Genomic DNA, 14303 nt, shown 5'->3' with positions numbered 1-14303 from the left:
GGGGCTGTGGGGGGTCTGGGTCTGAGTCTTGCGGTGTGTGTGCGCGCGGACTCCCACGGATGCTCAGGGCTCCAGGGCTCGAGTTTGTGTCTACGTGTAGGTTTCCAGAGAGTGTGAATGCGGCATCACTTGACCCCACAAGCCCACCTCCTCCCTTCCCTGTTTTTTCCCAGACTCTAGACTTTGTCCCGCAGGTTTGGCCTGAGCTCTGGCCCGCACTGAACCCTGTTTGTCTGGCTGGTCGGTAGCGTTGGACGCCAGCCCTCAAGTGCATCCCGCTGTGTGACCCTGGATACAAGTGTGGCTCCTGGAGCCCACGTGTGGCTTGTGTTTGCCGGGGTCAGTGTGGCTCTGGAGCGGGTCCCGCATGCACGAGTGTGTGCACGAGCGTGAAGCGGTGTGTATTGGCACTCCTGCTCGGCGCGTGGGGGAGGGGGCCACTCCCTCTGGCCCAGGGAGGCCCCTTCCACTTCAGCTGTGTCAACAAAGTCCCTGCCTTCCGCTCTGAGGCCCTCATGGTCGGTTGCCCCAGCCCCTTCCCAGAGCAGTGAGTGTGATTGACGTGTGGGTCGCAAGGTTGTGAAGAAGATGAGCGGGTGTGTGGACTGAAGGGTCAGGCTCCAGCCCTCAGGAGCAGCTTGGGGGGGCCCCAGGCCACTGAAGCCTCGCTCGGGTCCCTGGGCTGGCTCATACCCCCTCTTATAGCTCAGGCCGGGGACAGTCCAGGGGTCACCCCCAGCCAGACGCCATGTGGAGAGCCAAGAGCTGGGCGCTGACCCTCTGGGGGAGGGGCCGTATCTGTCCCCACCTAGGGCCCAGCCACAGGAAGCTAGACCTCCCCAGGGTCCGGTCCCCGGCTGGTCCTTGGGTTTCTGCCTGACGCTGCTCTTGCTGCCCTGGCTGGCCTGACCCCAGCACCTCCGTGCCTGTCCCTGGGCCTGCCTGGGTCCCCAGTCTGTACCCAGTCTGTCCCCAGTCTGTCCAGGGGCTGAGCTCCCCAGCCTGTATGTCCCCACCCCTTCCTGCGTGTCCCTCATGCCAGCTGTGCCCTCTACCCACCTCAGGTCCTTCATCCCCCCCTCCCAGCCCATGTCTCCTATCCGAGCCGATGTCCCCTGCAGTCGAGCTCAGTCCCTGACCCCAGGCTTGCCACCTGAGCAGAACAGAGAGGGTGAGGGAGCCCATGTGAGGCTTTGGGGCTGAGTGCGCTGGCCAGACAAGACAGGTCCGCTAGCCGCTAAAATGGGAGGGAAGGAGAGATGGCTGGAAGGGGTTGGAGAAGCCCTAGAATGCCAGGTGGGCCGGGACCTCACTCCTTCTGCCCTAGGCCAGAGCACAAAGGTAGGGCTGAGCCCTGATCATCCCGCGGTGAAGCTCACTGCGCCCCTCAGGGGTCAACACCCACTCTTTCAGGCCCCCAAGCCTGGGGGGATGAGCCCAGCCTGGAAGGCAAATGGTCCTGCCCCTCTTCCCTCTCCACGGCTGGGTTAGGGTGACGGGTGCCCAGGGGCAGAGGGCGCGGCCGCTCTGAATCTCACCCCCTCCCACCCAAGTCCTTGTCTGTTCCTGCGACTAGCTGTGTCCTGAGGAGCCCCTGGGACAACGCTCAGAATTCCCGCCTGTGTTTTGCTATGGCCCCTGTCGAGGTCCTTGATGAGGCCCTGGGGGGACACAGACAAGGACCCAGGAGCCCCTGATGGGCAGATGGGCTGGGGCTTTGGGGTGGTGACGGCCCAGCCTCCCCTGAGCGGACAGTAAGGGCAGCCCAGGTGTGGGGAGGGTGGCAGAGAGAGGAGGTGGCTCCACCCCCTCCCCGCCCCCCCTCCAGTGCTCCTGTTACCTCTGCCCCCTCCCCAGTAGCCCAAATGACTTGCTCAGTCCCAGATCCCATATTCTTTTTTTTTAATTTAAGGATTTCATTTATTTATTTGACACAGATAGAGATCACAAGTAGGTAGAGAGGCAGGCAGTGGGGGGGGGGGGCTTCCCGCTGAGCAGAGAGCCTGATGCGGGGCTCGATCCCAGGACCCTGAGACCATGACCTGAGCTGAAGGCAGAGGCTCAACCCACTGAGCCCCCCATATTCTGTCCTGTCCTGTTCCACCCTGTCCCATCCATCGGCAGGTGTTGAGTCTGGACGGTGTGTCCCCTTCCATCCCACCTGCCCCCTCCTGCCCTCAGGCCCTATCCCTGGTGTCACCTTACCATTGCCTTGGCCAGGACCCCCTGGGCCCGGTCCACCTTGATGCCACAACGCAGGGACCTTGTGCCAGGCAGGCTCAGGGTCACTGGTGTCTGTCTATCTGCGTATTGACCTCTCTCTCCCGCTTACAGGCTCCGGGAACCAGAGGAGGCTTGCCCAAGGGGAGGTCCCCACAGGACCCCTGGGTTGCAGCCCCAGCTACAGTGGAGATAGTCCTTTCTCTTTAGCCCCTGCTTGGGGTGGTTTAAGGGGTTTCGAGTATCAGCCTTGGATCCCCTGGCAGCTCTCAGTCTCTTCGGGGACCTGGCAGCACGATGGAGGGGACGGGAGCGCAGGACACCTGAGTCCCAGGGCAGCTCTGCTGCGTCCCCAGTCCGCATGGCCGGGCAACTCACTTGCCGCTCTGGACTTTGATTTGCCTGTCCTGTTTTTTTTTCTTTCCTCAGTTTATTTAAGTCCTCTCTAAACCCAGCATGGGGCTCGAACTCACCATCCCAAAATCAAGAGTCGCGCGCTCCTCTGACTGAGCCAGCCAGGTGCCCCTAGTTTTCCTGCTCTTAGAATGTGGGGCTCGGACTGACTCCCTCAATCCAGATTGGGGGTCCTTTGATGTCTTTCTGCACAGACTCAGCGTGACTTTGGCAGAAGGGCGGCAGGAAGCCACTACGACATGTGCCAAGCTGTTGCATGTGGCAGTAGAGCTGCCAATGGGCAGAGTGGAGTGCGGTGACAGTCACTTGCCAGGCCCTGTCCCATGTGCCAGGCCCCAGGACCCTAACCTGGGGACGTAGCCTCTTAGACCCTCAGGCTTCCCCTCTGGGCTTCAGGGATAGTGAACCTTCCAAGGGCGCGGTGCTCCCAGCACTGGCAAGCACGGGGTACGGCGCCTGGCACACTGGGGGGGGGTCAGTGAATGGGGGGGCGGCTCGCTCGAGGTCCCCTCCCCATGCCTGGCCCCCTGTCTGGATTACTGTTTTTTTCTTTCTTAAGATTTTATTTATTGGGTCTCCTGGGTGGCTCACTTGGTTCGGCATCTGCCTTCGACTTGGGTCATGATCCTGGGGTCCTGGGATGGAGCCCCCCTGGAGGGCTTATTACTCAGCGGAGAGCTTGCTTCTCCCTCTCCCTCTCCTCCCTCTGCTTGTGTTTGCTCTCGCTCTCTCTCTGATGGATAAATGAAATCTTTACCAAAATATTTTATTTGGGGCGCCTGGGTGACTCAGTGGGTTAAGCCTCTGCCTTCAGCTCGGGTCATGATCTTGGGGTCCTGGGACCGAGCCCTGCATTGGGCTCTCTGCTCAGCAGGGAGCCTGCTTCCTCCCTCTCTCTCTGTCTGCCTCTCTGCCTACTTGTGATTTCTCTGTGTCAAATAAATAAATAAAATCTTAAAAAAATATATGGGATCTGGGACTGAGCAAGACAATTTGGGCTACTGGGGAGGGGGCAGAGGTAACAGGACCACAGACGGGGGTGGGGAGCAGGTGGAGCCACCTCCTCTCTCTGCCACCCCCTGCACCTGGGCTGCCCTTACTGTCCACTCAGGGGAGGCTGGGCCGTTGCCACCCCAAAGCCCCAGCCCTGAGGCTGTGCACGTCCAGGCCGCAGCCCGTCTGCCCATCAGGGGCTCTCTGCCTACTTGTGGTCTCTGTCAAATAAATAAATAAATAAATAAAATCTTTAAAAGATATTTTATTTATGGGGGCGGAGAACATGAGTGTGGGAGAGGGGCTGAGACCAAGGGAGAAGCAGACTCCCCAACGTGGGGGCTCATTCTTAGGATGTGGCTGGCAGGAGACACAGGGGTGAGGAGGGGCCCTCAGCAGGGACCCAGGCTGCCCACACAGCTAGAGAACCCGGCTGGGATGGACCCCCAAGGGTGCACAGCCTGACAATAAGGCATGTCCTCCCTGGCAGGTTTTGGCACCTGTGGTCACCGCCCGCCTACCCTGCCCCCTGTACAGCCCTGCCTCACCCAGCCCGGAGGGGCTGTGTGGCCATCCCCTGCTGTCTGGTGCCTTCTGCCTCTTCTCCTCTCCTGACAGGCACAGGGTGCTGGAGTCAGGTGGGGACCCCCCCGCCCCGTGCCAGCACACTCTCAGCCCTTGGGCCTTGAGGGTTTAAACGAATAAAACACAATTACCAAGGATTATAAAGGAAACCAACGACGCGGAAACACAGTTATTAAAACATTTCCATTTTTTGGAATAGTAACATAGATGCTTCTGTACTAACACATTAAGAACGGGGATGGTCTAACAACGAGGGTCTGTCCAAAGTAGTGATGGGAACAAATGGTGTTTTGAGCTTCAGAAACTGTAATGCAGCCAGAAAGCGGCGGTGGTTTCTGCTGGTGACAGACGCACAGGTCCCCTGCTAACTGTTTTGGCTGGTTGCCCAAGTACAGAAGAGAATGCTTCATTCCGGTTACAAGTGAGTGAAAACAACAATGTGATTTTTTTTCCCCTATCTAGGTTCGCAACCTCCCTGAAACCCACAGACCCCTATCAAGACCCTGAGTGCAGAGCGGAATGGGAAGCAAGAGGAAGCTGTCCTGAGGTGAGCGCTCCTGCTAGTCCACACTTAGGGCGGCCCTGAGAGACATGGGGCCCAATTCAAGTTTCTGTGGAGAAATGCGGGCCTCTCGGAGGGTCAGTGATTTGCCCAAAGGCAGCCAGGCCGGGCTCTCAGCCCCAGGGGGCTCCCTCCACCCAGCACTGCCTCCTAAAGGAGACCGTGCCACAGAAGAAGGTGCTCACTCCACCCTTTGGCCCCCGAGTCCGACCCCCCCATCCCCGCCCCTGTGACCTAGGGGTTTAACCAGAGTCCAGACCGGCGATGGTCCCTGAAATGACACACAGTTCGTTATTTTTATCTCCAGTTTATTTTTTTAGACTAAGAGCAGAGTATGAAAGTCACAGCCAAAGCACTTGAAAAAGGCCCGGAGGATGGGTAGGGCCACAGAGGGTGGGCAGGGCAAAGTCATGGGGTTTGGGTCCCGGCTCAGGGCTGGACGGAAGGGGGCGTTGTTGTCACACGGTCTCCAAAAGTGTCTGTGCGTTGCATAGGTCTTGTCTTCACAGAAGACACAAGAGGGGCCAGGGGGTCCCCCTGTGGGGGCCCAGCCTGGTGGGGAAGGGGTCTGAAGCTGGAAGGAGACGTCCAGGAAGGTCAGGGAGTTAAGGAGGGGGAGAGAGTCTGTCCGTCTGTACATTATATATAGAGATATAGCGTCTGTACATGCCTGCTGGAACCCTGGTGCCCACCCCGTGTCACCCTTGTCCACCGCCCACACCCCCAGGGGTGTCTACTTGTAAACTTGGATTCAATCCAAACCACAGTCCTGGGCGCGGTAGTGGGAGGAAGAGGACGTGCTTATTGCTGTAAACAGGGGAGCGGGGCAGTGGGCCACCCCCTCGCCCATCTAGTCCCCTCCCTGTGCTCCGCCCCTAGAAGAGAATGACGGGGGTGCCTCCCACGCTGGGGTCTGCTCTCTCTGGGGCAAATTTATCTCTGGTGGTGACAACAGGGGAGGGTACCAGGGGTCGGAGAAAGGTACCAGAGCCACAAGGCCACTCGGGACCCGTGGCTGTCCCTGCGTCTGGTCCACTACAGGGCCCTACGTTGGGAGAGAGGGGGCAAAGGGGCGGGCCCAGATGTGTGGCGCAGACCGCACTGCCAGCCATCGGAGGAGGGGTCGAGGCCCCACAGCGAGGCTTCCCTGGGAGAGGCCAAAGTCTCCCTGCCCTTCCCCAGCCCCGCGTGTCCCCGCCAAGGGAGGGGGCAGAGCTAGGAAGCCAAGAGCGTCATGAGGAAGAAGGCGATGCCCACCGCCAGGGGCAGGTGCTCCCGCTTGGGGCTGGTCCCGCTGATGCTCTTCTCCAGCTTGGGCACCTGCGGACTCTCTCCCTCAAAGTCTTCTGTGGGCAGACGGACAGAGAGCGCGGTGAGGGCCGGGCTGCGCGCGCGGGCAGGGCACGCGGCGGCGGCGGCGGCGGGACGTGGCCGCCCACGGGGCTGGCCGGGGCGAGCGGGCGGGCTGCGCCCCGAGAAGGCATGCGGGGCGAGCAGGCACGGGGGCTGCGGTCCCAGCAGCGGCCACCAGAGGGCGCTGCGCAGACTCACCCAGCACGTTGATCCTCACATGGGGGCCCATGGTGAACGGGGGGAGGGTGGGGGCCGGCTTCTGCCCGGAGTGCGGTGCTGCGGGGCGGGGTGCGGGTGGGAGAGAGGAGGGGAGCGTCAGGGCCAGGACCCCCCACCCCGCCGCTACAGCTGGGGAGCGAGTCCCCGCTCCGGGGGCCCCCCCGCCCCGCCCCCGGGAGCCCGGGGAGCCCCGAAGCGGGAGGCGAGGGCGCGCTGGCGGCCGGGGGCGGCACTCACTGGCGGCGCAGCAGACGAACACCTTCATCCTCAGGCACTTCCAGTGCGGGCCGTGCGCGGGCGTGGCTGCGGGCAAGACGGGGCCTCAGCTGCGTCCGCCGCGTCCCGCCCCTCCGCGCCGCCCCCTGCCCGGCTCCCGGGCCCGCGGACGCGGGTCGCGTGGCTCCGCCGCCGGCCCGGGCAGCCCCCGCAGTCCCAGCCCTCGAGAAGCCCCGACCCTGAGGTCTCAGTTCCGCGACGTCCCTCGGGGACGCGGTGACACCGCGACCCAAACTAAGGGCCGCCCCCCAACCCTCCACGCGTCTCAGACGCCTCAGGAGCCGCAGCCTGCAGCCGGCCCGCCCCACGCGGCGTCCCGGGGAGTCTCGCGCCCCGCGACGCGGACCACGTGGCAGCCACGTGGCCCGCCCCAGCCCCTGCGGACCCCACGCCCTGGCCGGACTCTGACTCTCGCCTTTAGGCCCACCCCACCGCCCTAATCCCGGGCCCTGCCGACCCCCCACCCCTGGCCGGACTGACACTCGCCGTTAGGCCCACACCCCCACATACCTGGCCCCTGGGGACCTCATTCCAAGGTCCTCACGCACTTTTTCCCGCCCTGCCCAGCTCCCTGAGGCCCCTCCGGGCCCCCCGGGCCCCCCGAGCCCGCAGCCCCGGGGCCCCACCCCCTGGCCGTCTCCCAGATACATTCCTTAGGCCCCTCCCCGGGACTCCACCCCTTGGCCGCTCCCTGGTCCGCTCTCTAGGCCCCGCCCTGGCCCCACCCCCTGGTCGTGATCCAGGTCCGCTCTTTAGGCCCCGCCCTGGCCCCACCCCCTGGCCCTCCCCGACACCCTTAGGCCCCGCCCCGGCCCCGCGGGGCCCCACCCGTCGCCCGCCCTCCGGCCCCGCCCCGGCCCTCCGGCCCCGCCCCCGGCCCCGCCCCGGCCGTCACTCACAGATGTAGTAGTACTCCTGGCCGGCGTGGAACTCGTAGCCCAGCGAGAAGGCGCTGTAGCGCTGGAACTTCTCCGAGAACTTGATGGGGCTGTGCGGGGCGTGCGGGCGGTTGCACTCCCAGCGCTTGAAGCCTTGGCTGGCGTTGCAGGTGCGGTAGCCGGCGCGGCTCACCATGTACAGCACGTACTGCTCCGCCCCGCCCCCGGGGCCCGGGCCCGCCCCGGGGCCCACCCCCGAGCTGTTGTAGTGGGGACAGTAAATATCCAGATAATCGTTCACGTTCACCTGCACCGTGTAGCCCTCTCGCCGCAGGCTGCGGGGGAGAGGAAGCGGGTAAGAGAGAAGAAACCCCACGCCAACCCCCGTCCCACGCCGCAGCTTCCCTAGGGCCTTCGCAGCCTACCGGCGTTTCTCCGGAGCCGCCTCTCTGCTCAGCGCCTGTCCCCGTCCCCGTTCCCAGGGCCCTAGCGCCACCAGGCCCACGCCAGCCGCCCACGCCCACGCCCCGTGCTGTCCTCCCGGCGGCCGCCAGAGGGCAGCAACGGCGCAGGGAAGCCCGGCCTGCCTCCAACGGCGAAGGGGGACGTGCGCTTTGGTTGCCACAGAAACGGCGCAGGCCTCAGCGACTCCCAGACCCGGGCCCGGATTTCCTCCGCCCATCCCCCACAATCCTCCACTGGGGGGGGGGGGGGGGGGGGGCTGCAAGGGAAGGGGGGGGGGGGGGGGATCCCTTCCCAGAGATGCGCCCCTCTCCCGCATGCTTCCCTGCCGTGGCCAGCGCACCCCCGAGGCCAGTCGGCCAGGACCTGACCTCACAGACGCAGGTGTGGACGCTTCGCGCATATACACGCGTAAGTGCCGTGGCGCACACACAGACACGCGCACCGTCCGCGCGGGCGGCACACACCTGGGGGAGCCAGGCTGCCTGTTTGTTGGACTCGCACGCAGGACTGGTTGACCCCAGACATCTCAAGCTCTCTTACTGTGCCCACTCTCCCCACCCCTGCGTCCCCCCCCAGACACACACACACACATACACACACAGGCGTGCACGCGGGCACATGCCCTCTCTGCGCTATTCCTGGCAATCAAGGTCCTCAGTAACTGAGACAACAGAGCCGGGAGCAGGGACTCAACAGCAAGGCCCCACGTGGTAGCATGTCCACAGGCCCAAACTTCCATCTCTATACACCGTCCTCCTCAACCACTGGCCCTGAGTGGTGCTCGGCAGAGAAGTGGGCAGAGAGCCCGGGCAAGATGGCTGAGCCTCCTCCTTCCTTGATTCTTCTATGGGGACACAGAAGCAGATGCTGGGTCCCTCGTAATCCCCACCTGCCTTGCCAGCCGTCATCAAAGTGTTGGTCTTAATGCCTGGATGGTGGTGCTGAGTGGTGGTGTGGGGATGGGAAAAACATTTGAATGGAGAAAGAAACTCGAGAGAAGTAGGGGGGAGTTTCCCCCAATTTCTTTATGGGTAGGAATCCACACATCCCGCCAGGGAGAGGAGAACATGGCGGACACAGAGGGCCTGGGGCCCTTGGCGGTAATGTCATACCACTGGGGTCTCTCAACCCTGGGAACTCCCTGAAGGGAGGGACTGGCTCCTCATGTCACCAAGCACCTCCCAGTTCCACAAATAGTCATTAGATCCATTAGGGAAACAAGCTTGGAGGCCTCTGAATCGGGTGGAGCTTTGAGGGTCCCTCCCCACCCAACCAGACTTGCTTGGCCTGGCCTGTGCCACCCCCTCCCCAAGCGCTCCCCTCCAAGCCTGGCAGGGAGCAGAGAGGTGAGAGCTGGTGCCTGGGCACCTCAGTGGGAATGGGCACAGCCTTCTTGAGTCATCAGGAATGCCACCAGTCCCACTTGGTTCCCACGGGAGTGATGGGTCACTTAGGCCCCTCCCTGGCTCTGGCACTCAGGTGGGCAGGAGTCTCGGCCTGGGGCACTGGGAGCAGGAAAACGGGTTAGACCAGGCCTGGTTCCTGGCGCCACCTGGGTTTGCGTCTCTATCCCCAGCTTCCAAGTCTACTGTTCCTCCCCCATAGGCTTTGAGGAGGGGGCCACCAGTGATAGGGGGCTGGGCCCAAAGCCACAGCCCAGCCACCCTGGGACCTCTGTCCTTGAGCCTCACCTAGGTTTCCAGCCCTGCTGTGAAAGGACCCTTCCCTGGGACACTGCCCAGCTCCCCCTACAACACAGCCAGGGTCACTGGGACAGGTGACCTCAGTTTCCTCAACAGGGCGGGGACTGGCCTTACAGAGAGGCCTGTGGGTGAGCACCAGTGAAGAGAAGCCATCTTCTACCTCTCCATGGGCTGGGGGGCAGGAGGAGTCCCTGAAATGCCCCCCAAGCTGGGCATGTGGGAGGAAGTGCGGCTGGTGGCGTGGCTGTGGGCAGCTGGAGTCTGGCGGGCAGGGGGCTGGGTGTCCCCAGTCACAACTCCTGGGAGACCCCAGTGAGGTGTCTCCTAGGCTCGGGCACTGTCAATGAATCTGTCATCCTCCCCGCCCCAGCAGTGCCACTAGGCCGCGCAATGGCCTGCGGCTCACTCCCCGTCTAGGGCTGCAGCTCCTCATCCGCGGGGGGTGTGGGAGGCGCCTGGGGGCTGGGGTGCGCCTGCCCTTCGGAACGGTTCTCTTTTCTTCCTCCCTTCATCCCCTCCTGGCCTCCAAGTCTCTCGCAGAAAGGCAAGTGTTGACACACCCCACCTGGAGGGGGTGCCCCCTCACCCCGTTATACCTCACTCCGGCTCTCACCGCCTCCGGGGCGCATTCCGACTCTTCCCCGTCACTCCTTCAGTGCCCCGCCGGCTCGCGCCTGGGGGGGGTGCGGGGGAGCAGGGAAGGAGCAAACCTCTCCCCGCGGGGCAATTAGGGGCAGGTAAACAGGGTGCCTAACAAGACCAGGGAGTAGGGAAGGCATCCCGAGAGGCCCTGAACTTGCTTAATCCCTGCCCCCACCCCTGGAAGCCGGGATGCGGAGCTAAAGGCGAGGAGGAGCGATGGCAAGACACCGACCCGGGCTCCCTCCCCTCTAGCGCGCGGCCCCGAGGCGGCGCGCCGCTCGCTCCAGCAGGCGAGGCCGGACCACGTGCGCGCGGCGTGGGGCCCGCGCGCCCGGCTGGCGGTGGGTGGGTGGCGGGAACGTTCGCGGGGCGGCGCGTGCACGCTGACACCCCCGCACCTCTCGGGGCGCTCCCGGCGCCCCGGCCCGCTGGGTCTCGCCGGCCGCGGCCCGGGCCCGGGCTTCTCCCGCCGGCGTCGCGTGGGGGAGAGGCAGCGCGCCCCACGTCCCCGCCCCCTCCCTGCGACAGCGGCGGGCGGCGGCGGCGGTTTATTGATCTGCAGCGGCGGCGAGGAGCGAGAGACCCGCCGAAAGCGAGACCCAAGCGGAGTGAGAGCAGACGCGCGCGGCCAGAGGGGAGACTCCCAGACCCGGGTCCCCGAGAGGGGACAGGGCGAGACAGCGAAAGAGGGGGGCCCAGAATCGGAGAGAAAGAGGACCGGAATGGGAACGGAGGGAGGCGGGGAGAAAGGGAGAGAGGAGGGGCCGATCGCGGAGGCCCCCAGACAGCGGAGCCGGAGACGGCTGTCAGGGGCGGGCAAGGGGGTGCGGGCAGAGGCTCGGCGGCTGGGAGAACGCGCGCAGGGGGAAAGACCAGCGGGACCTAGTACAGCCTCAATAAACCTCTGCTGAATGAACGCGTGAATGAGAGCGAGACCAGCCGCAGAAACATTTCCGAGAGAAAGAGGTAGGGCGCCGGCTGGAGAAGAAGCTGCCGACGCTTCCTGAGTTAGGGGTGAATAACAGCGCCTTGCGCCCTTCTGCAACGCAAGGAAGCACAGGGCCGGGGGGCATGCGTGTGGCCATCAGCCGGTCCTCTCACCCCCACCCCAAATTCAATTCCGGGCTCAGGGGACCCCTCCATCGACCTCATATTTTCCTCCTTTCCTCCAGGATAGTACCCCCCATCCCACGTCCTGGCCAGGTTGGGAACTGGTCTCTCCAATTACAGCGGATCAGACGGAGGGCCCGAGTCGGTGGGGGGGGGGGACGAGGGGCGAGATCACGACCGCTGTGCGGGGCACTGCCCCCAGGTCTGTCAAAGGAGGCCTCTGCACGTGTCCCAACAGCACCCTCCCACGTGACCCCAGGAGGCGGGGTCGCAAGACCCTCTCCACGTGACCCCAAGGGGCAGAGACCCTCTCCACGTGACAGGGGGTGGGAGCCCGGCGCCCAGCTCACGTGACGGGGGGAGGGGGCGCGGGAGCCTGTGGCTCGGCCCGGCCCCGCCCCCAGCTCCCTGGCCCTCTCCACTCCCGGCTCCGGAGCACGTCGCTCTCACGATTTATGGGGCCGCGGCTGCCGCAGTGAGGGAGCCGGGGAGCCCGGGCGCAGCGGCAACAAAGGCCGAGGAAGCGAGGCGGGGGCGGCGGCGTCCTCGCAGCCGGGTGCGCGTCCCCTCCCACCTCTGCCGGTCTAGACCTGCGAGGGAGCGGGGAAGACAGAAAGGAGGCTCCCGGAACCGGGCCCCGCCACCCCCTCCCAGGGCTTTCACCTGAGCCCAGGTGTATGCGGGGGAGGGGAACCTGATCAACAACATCCGCCCCCACCCCCAGGCCGTTCCCGCATACCCCTGGCTCCCGCGTCCCCTAAGAACGCGGGGTTGCCCAGAGGGCGGTGGGAACCTGGGACCCCTCACCTGCGTACTCTCCACTCCCCGCCAGACTCTAGCGGGGCGGGGGGAGATGGACGAGCTAGATAGAACGGGGAGTCAGCCCCCAGCACCCCCGGAGTTCTTCGAGTCCCGCTCCCAGGGTGGGGGGAGGGGCCTCATCCCCACCCCCGAGGTTTCCATGGGAAGCGAGAGGGGGGCGTCGTTGGCTCATCCCCACCCCCAGTCTGACACTCCGGCGCGAGCAGGGAGAGAGGGGGAGGCGCGGAGCCCCAAACAACAAAGAACGGAGCGGCGAGCGGCAGCCCCTCCCCCGGGAGGTTGGGGGTCGCGGCCGCCCGGCCCTCCCGGCCCCCCTCCCCTGGTCCCTCTCCAGTTGCTCCCGAGTCGCCCCCCAGGGTGGGGAGCCAGAGGCAGTGCCACCGCCGCCGCCTGGGCAGGTGTGACAGTGACCCCCGCGTCCCTAGGGATGCCCCCAGCACACAGACACACACGGAGGCACGGCGGGGAGGAGAAGACAAGGGCAGCGAGGACTGAGCAGATTGAGGACCCGGCCCCGCAGCCGGCACCCAGCCGCCGCGCCACACACCCCGGGAAACCACACGGCCGCCCTGACACCCGCCCAGACCGCGGCGGCGCCGGCAGCCACCCCAGCCCAGACGCGGCCGGCCACGCGGACAGCGACCGCAGCCCCCTCCCCGCCCCGCCGCCCGCTCCCACCCCCAGACGATCGCCGACGCAGACACACAAATCACACACTCAGACACACACGCACACTGACAGCCGCGCACGCCCGCTCACACTTGGAGCCACACGCCGTCCCCAGGCCGGGCGTGTGTGTGCGTGTGTGACACGCCGACATCTGCCTGCCTCTCTCCGGTTCGCCGGTGGCCCACGTTCCCATCCCCACCTAGCTGCACCTCCAGGACCCCAGCCGCAGCGACCCAGCCCCGGCTCACCCCCGCCTGGCGTTTCCCCACAACCAGGGCAGGCCATTCGGCTACGTTCTGAGGAGGCGCCGGGCCGGACTCCCTGCCTTGCCCCGGACCCCACTTTTAAAAGCGGGAGTCCTAGACAGAACCCCTCGAAAGCCTCAGCGCTGAAAACAGGTCATCCCTGGCCGCCCCCCCCGCCCGGTGCGATGGCCCAGCACGGCTGAAGGGGGCGAAGATGGGGGACTGTGCGAGGGGCGCTCTTCCAGCGGCGGGCGCGGAGAGAGGGCAAGGCGGGGTGCGGTGTCCCCGTCCAGCCTCCTCCGCACGGCCCAAGTCCTCCTTCCAAGACCTTAACAGCCCCTTTCAGACCACCCCCCCGCGAGTTTCACAGCCGCCCACAGAGTGTGCCCCTCTCCCTCGTTCCCAGCCCCCAGCCGTGCCTCCCAGGACCCCCACCCCCGGTGCCCTCGCAGACGCGGGACGCCCTGGGCTCCCCGGGCCCCCGACTCACTGCTGGTTGGAGCTGTTCCAGTATACCGCATGCCGGTTTCCCAGCGCCCCCCCGGGCCCCTGGGCCAGCAGCGGCAGCAGCGGCACGGGCACGAGCAGCAGCAGCAGCAGCAGCGGAGCCGCCGCCATCCCCGGAGCCGCCGCCGCCGCCGCCCGCCCCCCCGACTGAGCCCCGCGCTCCCGGCTTCTCGCCTCCCAGCTCCCTGCCGCCGCCGCCGCCGCCGCCGCCGCCGCCGCCACCGCCGGCCCCCAAGCCTTAAGCCACGCCCCCAGCCCTTCCCTCCGCCCTCCGGGCGCGCCCCCGAAGCCCCGCCCCAGGCGCGCTCCCGCCTGGCCGGGCCCCGCCCCGCTCGGGCCCGGAGCGCGCGGCGCTGGGGAGATGGGGACCGTGCTGCCCCGTCGGAAACGACCGGCGCGCGCCTCCTCTCTCCTTCTTAGGTTTACTTTTTGCGCGGGTCCCCGGCCTTCTGCTGCCCAGAGCTCCCTGGAGAAGGACTAGGGGGGCCCAGACCGGGGTCTCCATCTTCTGGGAGCACATCCATCCTGGGGATGGGGTGAGGGAGATTCGAAAAGGAACTGGGGGTCCAGGACGGCTTCATAAGGAGAACTAGGCCCCTTCCCACCCTTCCTTCTGAGCAGTCCGCCCTCCGCTGGGTCC

At 65.6% G+C, this 14303-nt stretch overlaps 1 protein-coding gene across 2 annotated transcripts; it reads right to left on the bottom strand.

Annotated features, from left to right (window-relative positions):
* Positions 1–5065: 5065 nt before the first annotated feature.
* EFNA3 (ephrin A3) lies at positions 5066–13844 on the bottom strand. Of its 2 annotated transcripts, XM_032845199.1 has the most exons (5): positions 13647–13837; positions 7522–7835; positions 6584–6649; positions 6326–6403; positions 5066–6120 (listed from the first exon to the last, which is right to left on the bottom strand). In XM_032845199.1, the coding sequence occupies exons 1-5, from the start codon at positions 13772–13774 to the stop codon at positions 5990–5992; spliced, it is 717 nt and encodes a 238-aa protein (XP_032701090.1). In that variant the 5' UTR covers positions 13775–13837; the 3' UTR covers positions 5066–5989. The 2 variants fall into 2 exon arrangements, with proteins under 2 accessions (XP_032701090.1, XP_032701091.1); XM_032845200.1 differs by lacking the exon at positions 6326–6403 and having other exon boundaries at positions 13647–13844.
* Between the last annotated feature and the right edge of the window lie 459 nt (positions 13845–14303).

Source organism: Lontra canadensis, unplaced genomic scaffold (assembly GCF_010015895.1).
Source record: "Lontra canadensis isolate GAN:19392208 unplaced genomic scaffold, GSC_riverotter_1.0 scaffold160, whole genome shotgun sequence".
Classification (NCBI taxonomy): domain Eukaryota; kingdom Metazoa; phylum Chordata; class Mammalia; order Carnivora; family Mustelidae; genus Lontra; species Lontra canadensis.
Note: the sequence above shows the minus strand (reverse complement) of the source record. Positions and strands in the feature narration are given on the sequence as shown.

Bases quoted from the DNA above. Each gene is read 5' to 3' on its own strand.
- EFNA3 (XM_032845199.1), bottom strand. From the start codon at position 13,774: ATGGCGGCGGCTCCGCTGCTGCTGCTGCTGCTGCTCGTGCCCGTGCCG. The intron at 7,836-13,646 runs GTGAGTCGGGGG...TCTCCCCCGCAG, and splicing joins TGGAACAGCTCCAACCAGCA to CCTGCGGCGAGAGGGCTACA. The intron at 6,121-6,325 runs GTGAGTCTGCGC...GTCTGCCCACAG, and splicing joins TGTGAGGATCAACGTGCTGG to AAGACTTTGAGGGAGAGAGT.